This window comes from Ziziphus jujuba, chromosome 2 (assembly GCF_031755915.1).
Source record: "Ziziphus jujuba cultivar Dongzao chromosome 2, ASM3175591v1".
Classification (NCBI taxonomy): domain Eukaryota; kingdom Viridiplantae; phylum Streptophyta; class Magnoliopsida; order Rosales; family Rhamnaceae; genus Ziziphus; species Ziziphus jujuba.
This window is the reverse complement of record NC_083380.1, coordinates 30,432,991-30,441,821: the sequence shown is the minus strand read 5'-3', so window position 1 is coordinate 30,441,821 and position 8,831 is coordinate 30,432,991. Positions and strand designations below refer to the sequence as shown.

Here is an 8,831-nt window from a genome sequence, read left to right as displayed (position 1 = left end):
AGATAGAAAGTTGTGGAACTCTCTCTGTTATGCTTGTTAGTTTTCTTTTTTCTTGTTTATTATATATGTACATATGCTTTAGTTTCGAACTTGGTCTTTTTTTTTCCTTCTCTTTTTTGCCTTTCTTTTCTGTGCTTGTAATCTTAGACTTGAATAAACATGGTAGAAGAAATACTATAGCTATAATTTACTATTTCAGAATATTTCCAAAAGCTCTTGCAGTACTTGCATAACCAGCTCTATAGCTTGCGACCAGGAACTAAATAGAGACATAAACAGAGGCATGGTAGACGTACTGAAATTAAATATAGCTACTACTGAAATCATAAAGCCAGTTACAAACCCAAATTTGTAAGAATCATCCAATTCTCTTTCATGGAGATGGCAGGATTCCAAATGCCCCCAGCAACATAGTTGTGCATTGTTTGTATAGCTCTCAGGCCTAACTTTAGCTGTAATGAAATAAGGAACTTGTCTTGTCATATGCTATTGTTTAAGCATAGGATGATTTTTTTCAACTACCAATGCAATGGAATTGACAATGTATTATAAAAGATCATGATTTTAACTACTAAGAATAACAGGGGAATTTTAAAGTGAATGCCTTGAAAAAATAATCGTTGATATTGTTGAATACAAAACATCCATGGTAAGTTACAATATTCTCTATTATATATGTTTACTGAGTTTGATGAGTAATGATCCTTACAAGAAATTTTAATGCATATCTTTTTACAAATATATATGTGTTTTCATACATGAAGAACATTTAGAGGATATAATTTGTTCCAAAGGATTGTGATTAAATCACCCCTCCCCAATTTATTAAAACAAAAAAAAACAATTTTTTTTTTAAAAAAGACTAAAAATCCAATGCGAAAATGTGAATCAATAATAGTAGTCAATTTAAATTGTTGTGTCTATGTGTTTCCCAGTAATAATAATAAATAGCATTTTGCTATATTTTATGTCATATTGATTTGCTGTAGTCTTTTTTATGAGTTCTCTATTTGTTAAACTATATGGGGTGTAAACTTTTATGTGTTTGTTTGATGGATCCTTGATGAAATCGTGCAGATGGTAGATGTTTGATATATTGTCTCTCTTAGCTTTTGTACCACATCATATAAATATATCTATATATATATATATATATGTATAGAGAGATTCTATGGTCAGGTTCGACTTGATCAAAATAGTGCGGTCTAAAAATGTGAGAAAATGACCAGCCATTAGATTTTAATTTATTCAATGAACGACTTAGATACTTTCTTGTCACACGTGAGAAAATTGCAACTTCAAAAAAATTTCCTTCAACCTTCCTGCTTCAAAATATCATTTTCTTTCCAGCTTGCACCACTATTTCACACAAACTTTACCATTTCAAAATTTCCAAATAAAATTCACCATCTCTCACCATTTCAAAATTCCCAAATAAAATACACTATCTCCACCGTTCCAACCCCAGATATCCTTCTATTACTTCCACTGCCCAGGTCTTCTCCTCGACAATCCAAAATCCGTTTAGAGCTTGGGTTAAAGGTTAGTATTTTTGAGCCATTGGCTTTTTTTTTTTTTTTTTTGAGAGCCTTTGGTTTTTTTTTTTTTAAGTGTGAACAAAAAACCAAAAAAAAAAAAGAAATAAAAAAAAATGACATCGATAACCTGCAAAATGCCACCGGCTTATGTACCAAACAAGTGGGCATTTTCCTTCAGATTAAACACTGCTCTTACTTGGTGGTTCAGACTAGTCTCGACGTGGTCGAGAGCGAAGTCCCGATGGTGACTATATCGCTGTCTAGAGTTGAAAGGGTGTCTATGGCCTTGATAATCGAGTCTCATTTGGCTGGGTTCTTTTGAGTCTTAAGGCCCCGATCTTGATTGAATATGAGGTTGGTGAGTTCTTACTTGGAGAGTTTCGATTAAGCTGTGAGAGACGAATAGACGATCATAGAGGAGTTAGAGTGGTGGGGTTTAAGAAAACAAAAATTGAAATGGTGGTATTGTGGGTTGAGTTGAATATTGGAAAGAAGGAGGTTTGAGGGCGTAGAGTTCTGGAATTTTTTTTTTTTTAATTCCTTTGTAACCTTTTTATATTTTTACAAGTATCATTCAAAATAATAAAATTCAAATTTAACAAAAAAAAAATTGAGGACCAATTGAAAATTATAAAATTGAAAAGATAATAAAAAAAAATTGGGAGACCAAAGCCAACGCTATTACATCACAGCGTTGGCTTTGGTCCCTCAATTTTTTTTTTAAATTTTGTATTACTTTCTTTTTTTAATTCCTTGGTAATTTTTTTATATTTTTGCCAGTATAATTCAAAATAATAAAATTCAAACATAACAAATAACTCAAAATAATAAAATTCAAACATAACAAAAAAATTGAGGACCAATTGATAATTACAAAATTGAAAAGATAATAAAAAAAAATAGGGGACCAAAGCCAACGCTATTACATCCCAGCAGTGTTGGCTTTGGTCCCCTAATTTTTTATTAGTTTCTTTTTATTTATTTTTCTTAATTCCTTTGTATTTTTTTTTTATATTTTTGTAAGTATCATTTAAAATAATAAAATTCAAACTTTACAAAAAAATTGAGGACCAATTGAAAATTACAAAATTGAAAAGATAACAAAAAAATATTGGGGGAAAAATTAAAAGTATTGGCTTTGGTTTCCCAATTTTTTTAAATTTTATATTCTATTTTTTTAATTCCTTTGTTATTTTTTTATATTTTTACAAGTGTCACTCAAAATAATAAAATTCAAACTTAGCAAAAAATTTGAGAACCAATTGATAATTACAAAATTGAAAAGATAATAAAAGAAATCAGGAGACCAAAGCCAATGCTATTACATTTCAGCAGCATTGGCTTTGGTCCCCCAATTTTTTTAAATTTTTTATTATTATTATTTTTTTAATTCCTTTGTAATTTTTTTATATTTTTGGAAGTATTATTTAAAATAACAAAATTCAAACATAATAAAAAAAAATTGAGGACCAATTGATAATTATAAAATTGAAAAGATAATAAAAATTAAATTGGAGGACCAAAGCCAACGCTAATACATCCCAGCATCGTTGGCTTTGGTCTCCCAATTTTTTTAAATTTTTTTTATTATTTTCTTTTTTATTTTCTTTTTTTTAATTCCTTTATAATTTTTTTTTATATTCTTGCAAGTATCATTTAAAATAATAAAATTCAAACTTTACAAAAAAAAATTGAAGACCAATTGAAAATTACAAAATTGAAAAGATAACAAAAAAATATTGGGGGAAAAATTAAAAGCATTGGCTTTGGTCCCCTAATTTTTTAAAATTTTTTATTATATTTTTTTAATTCCTTTGTAATTTTTTTATATTTTTATAAGTATCATTTAAAATAATAAAATTCAAACTTAACAAAAAAATTGAGGACTAATTGATAATTATAAAATTGAAAAGATAATAAAAAAAAATTGAAGGACCAAAGCCAATGCTATTACATCCAAGCAACGTTGGCTTTCGTCCCCCAATTTTTAAAATTTTTTTATTATTTTCTTTTTTCAATTCCTTTGTAATTTTTTTTATATTTTTATAAGTATCATTCAAAATAATAAAATTCAAACTTAACAAAAAAATTGAGGACCAATTGATAATTACAAAATTGAAATGATAATAAAAAAAATTGGGAGGCCAAAACCAACGCTATTACATGCCAGTAGTGTTGGCTTTGATATGCAATTTTTTAAAATTTTTTTATCATTTATTTATTTATTTTTTAATTCCTTTGTAATTTTTTTTTTATATTTTTACAAGTATCATTCAAAATAATAAAATTCAAACATCACAAAAAAATTGAGGACTAATTCAAAATTACAAAATTGAAAAAATAACAAAAATAAAATTGGGGGACCAAGACCAATACTTTTACATCCTAAAAGCCTTGGCTTTGGTCTTCCAATTTTTTAAATTTTTTATTTTTTTTTTATTTCTTTGATGAAAATATGATAATGAACAAAAAAAAAAAAAGGAAAAGAAAAGGGATTTGTGTTTAAAATTGGACAAAAGAAAGAGGAAAAAAAAAACTTTTGATGAAAATATGATAATGAACCAAAAAAAAGAGGGTTTGTCCTCAAAATTGGACGGAAAAAAAAAAAGAAATTTTTTTTTGATGAAAATATGATAATGAACAAAAAAGAAAAAAAAAAGGGTTCGTGTTTAAAATTGGACTAGAAAAGAAGAAAAAATTGGAAGAAAAAAAACTGTTACAAAAGGGATCAAAGCCGATGCTATTTTCAGAACAAGCGTCGGCTTTGCTCCCTTTGGTAACATTTTTTCCTTCTTCTTTTTTTTTATTTTCTAGTCCAATTTTAAACACAAACCCTCTTTAATTTTTTTCATTATTATATTTTCATCAAAAAAAATTTCCTCTTTTTGTTTGGTCCAATTTTAAAGAGAAGCCCTCTTTTTTTTTTTTTTTACCCATCTTTTTTTGTTCACTATTATATTTTCATCAAAAGTTTTTTCCTCTTTTTTTTGTCCAATTTTCATCAAAGGAATTAAAAAAAGAAAATAAAAAAAAAATTAAAAATTAGGGGACCAAAGTCAAGGCTTTTAGGATGTAAAAGTGTTAGCTTTGGTTCCCTAATTTTTTTAATTTTTTTATTATTTTCAATTTTGTATTTTCAATTGGTCCTCAATTTTTTTGTTAAGTTTGAATTTTATTATTTTGAATAATACTTATAAAAATATTAAAAAATTACCAAGGAATTAAAAAAATTAAAAAGAAAATAATAAAAAATTTCAAAAATTGTGGGATCAAAGTCAACATTGCTGGGATGTAATAGCATTGACTTTGGTCCCCCAATATATATATATATATATTTTTATCTTTTTAATTTTGTAATTTTCAATTGGTCCTCAATTTTTTTTTTGTTAAGTTTGAATTTTATTATTTTGAATAATATTTGCAAAAATATAAAAAAAAATTATAAAAGAATTAAAAAAATAAAAAAAAAGAAAATAATAAAAAATTGGGAGACCAAAGCCATCACTGCTGGGATGTAATAGCATGGCTTTGGTCTTCCAATTTTTTTTTTATTATCTTTTCAATTTTATAATTTTAAATTGGTTTTCAATTTTTTTTGTTAAGTTTGAATTTTATTATTTTGAATGATACTTACAAAAATATAAAGGAATTAAAAAACGAAAATATTTTCGAAAATATTTTGAATGATCTTGACTTGTCTTTCAATTATAATGAAAATGTTGAGTTAATATTTTCGAAACTTAAAAGTCCTAATTTAGGTAGCCTACTACAAAATCTAACCAGTTTAGAAGTACTTGATCTCAGTGAAGTAGATATATCGTCCAGAGTACCCGATTTTCTTTCTAATTTTACTTCTTTGACATCTATAATTCTTCATGATTGTGGGCTGCAAGGTGAATTCCCTGCAGCCATTTTTCAATTGCCAAATTTAAGAATTCTAGATGTAAGCTCCAATGGCAATCTCAAGGGTTATTTTCCTGAATTCCACCATAGGAGTCCACTTAAAGAATTGAGACTTGATGGAAGTGGGTTTTCTGGAAGCTTACCTTCTTCAATCCAAATGCTTGATTCATTGGATATATTAGCTGTTGATTCCTGCGATTTCTCAGGACCTTTTCCCTCTTCACTAGGCAAGCTTAACAAACTTACTTATCTAAATCTTGGGGTTAACAACTTTAGTGGTCAAATTCCATCTTCTCTTCAAAATCTTACCCACCTCACAGTATTAGATCTTCATGATAACCAAATATGTGGTCCAATCCCATCTTGGCTAGGAAACCTTACTCATTTAAAGTTCTTAGAATTTTCATATAACCAGTTGCATGGTCTTGTTCCACAATCATTATCTAACCTCATGGATCTTGAAACTCTTTATCTGAAGACTAACAAATTAAATGGAACTTTGGAAGTCGACATGTTTTTAAGTATGAAAAGTCTTTCATACCTAAACCTTGGTGAAAATAATTTGTCGCTACTTTTTAGGAAGGGAAACATAAATGCAACAAGTTCAAAGTTCAAGTATGTGGGATTCAAATCATGCAACTTACATGAATTCCCGTATTTTATTAGGCATCAAACTGAGCTGGAGTGGTTGTCAATTCCTGATAACAAGATCTGTTGTGAAATACCTAAATGGATGTGGAATACAAGCATAGACACTTTGGTCGCCTTCAACATTGCTGACAACTTCCTGAAGGGCTATCTGCCTGCAGTTATTCCATGGGTTAACTTACGTTTATTTCGTGTTTCATTTAACATGTTGCGAGGAACACTACCGGTTCCTCCACCATCTGTCGTGTATTATAACGTGTCAAATAACCTACTAAGTGGAGAAGTCTCAGATATGTTCTGCAATATGAGTTCTCCTTACAGCCTTGATTTGTCTGATAACACATTGGATGGGAAGATTCCAGAATGTTTGGGAAACTTAAGTAGTACTTTGTATATTTTGAGCTTACGAAACAACTCTTTTCATGGCTTCATTCCTGAAATATGCAGCAACAATGAAAGCACGATGAGAATTATTGATGTCAGTTATAATAAGTTGCAAGGGAAGCTACCACGATCATTGTCCAACTGTAAGATGCTTCAAGGTATTGTTGTCTCCAACAATCAACTGAGTGATGTTTTTCCATCTTGGTTAGGGTCCCTTCCATTCTTGAAGCTTCTCATACTACAACACAACGGGTTCTATGGTGTAATTGAGAAACCTGAAAGTTACATTGGGTTCCCCAAGTTGCAAGTGCTTGATATCTCTTTCAATAATTTCACAGGTGAGTTGCCATCTCATTACGTTTCTAGTTGGAATGTCATGAAGGCCATCGATCCCGATCCTTTTATGTATTTGAGTGTGCTGTTGAATATTACTATTTCAAACACTTATCGCTATGAAGTTGTAACTCGTTATGCAATCAGAATTACAACCAAAGGGGTCAATAGATACTATGGAGCCATCCAAGCTATCTTTGCTTTTATTGATATGTCAAGCAATAAATTTGAAGGAGAGATTTCTATACTTTTTGGGAATCTAATGTCCCTTCACTCCTTAAATCTCTCGAACAACATGCTCACTGGTTGCATCCCATCTTCTTTGGGGAATTTAACGGAACTCGAATCATTGGACCTTTCTCAAAACAATCTTTCCGGAGAGATTCCTCAACAGCTCAAGCAACTTGGATTCCTTGGAAGCTTCAATGTATCGCATAACATGCTTACAGGGCCTATACCTCAAGGGAAACAATTCAGTGCATTTGACAGCAGTTCGTTTGAGGGAAACCCAGGATTGTGTGGTGATCCATTGTCTAAGAAATGTGGTGATTTAGAGACCTCATCACCGCCTCCTTCAGTTTTTGAAGAAAATGATGATTCAGAATCTGTATTCAAATTGGATTGGAAATTTGTGTTAATAGGATACATAAGTGGGCTAGTTGTTGGAGTGGTTCTTGCCGACATTGTGATAATAAGGAGGCATGGATGGTTGGTTAAGATGCAATGCAAAAGGAGAAGGCGAAGGAGCTATTCAAGAAACTGAAGAGCTTACATGGATGAGGAACTATCTCTGCTCTGGCCTGGTTGTTGTTAGGTTTGTTTTTCTTTTTCAACTCCCATGTATATATTCTGTTGCTGTAAACTTTGTCTAGCTTTTTTATTTCGACTTCTTTTCATTTTCAACCATTTCTGTTGTTGTACATAAACAAGTGAGCTGCTATGCTTGTTTTCTTTTCTTCTACAACATTATGCTATCTACTGCTCGAAATATGGTTTCTTCAACCTTCTTGTAATTTCATGTACTAACTATGCATCTCTTGAGATGAAAATAAAAATGGCTAACAATTGACTAAACCTGGTAGAATAAAACTGTAGCTTTAATCTATTATTTCAATATTTTAAAAAATTCTCATAAGACTTGCATAGAACCCACAAAATATCTATTAATGCAATGGCGGCCAAGCAAAATTTCTTTCTCTAAAGAAAACAGAGTTGAGGCAAGAAACAGAGAGGTTGATTAATTGACAAGAGGAAATATGTATTCCATGTTAATTAGCATATTATACCAACTTTGACTAGAAAGCATGATAAGCAACAGTATTCTGCCAATGATGAATTCTCATTTATGATGTTTGATAGCACATATATGTTTACAGTTTACCAACATTGATGAGCAATGACCTGTAGAATTTTTGATTTGAGAGCAGTTCATTTGAGGGAAACCCAGGATTGTGTGGAGATCCATTGTTTAAGAAATGTGGTGATACAGAGGCCTCGTCACTGCCTCCTTCAGTTTTTGCAGAAAATGATGATTCAAAGTCTTTATTAAAATTAGATTGGAAATTTGTTGATAGGATTCATTAGAGTGCTGGTTGCTGGAGTAGCTCTTGATGACATTGTGATCATGAGGAGGCATGAATATTGTTTAAATTGCAATGCAAAAGGAGAAGGCGAAGAAGACATCAAAGAAATTGAAGAACTTCCAAGGCTATGGAACTATCTCTGCATTGTATGTTGTTGGTTTTCTTTTTCTTTTTCAACTCCTATGTACAAATATATATGTATATATATATATATATATATGTATGTATATTGGTCAAAGATCCTATGTACATATGATGTTGTTGTAAACTTAGTCCAGACCTTTTTTTTTTTTTTTTGTTTTTTTGTTTTTTTTTTTTTTTTGTTGTCCTACTTTTTATTTTCAACTATCTCTGCTGTTGTACATAAACATAAGTGAGCTGCTATGCTTGTTTTCTTTTGTTCTATCTTAAATATCATGTTATCTACTGCTTGGAATTTGAT

The 8,831-nt window shown here is 30.0% G+C and overlaps 1 protein-coding gene across 1 annotated transcript; it reads left to right on the top strand.

Moving 5' to 3' along the window:
* The first annotated feature begins 5,230 nt into the window (after nt 1-5,230).
* Nucleotides 5,231-8,831, top strand: LOC132799373 (receptor like protein 27-like). The gene is made up of 2 exons (XM_060814010.1): nt 5,231-7,620; nt 8,234-8,831. Exon 1 carries the CDS (start codon nt 5,599-5,601, stop codon nt 7,567-7,569), a length of 1,971 nt encoding a protein of 656 aa, XP_060669993.1. The 5' UTR covers nt 5,231-5,598; the 3' UTR covers nt 7,570-7,620; nt 8,234-8,831.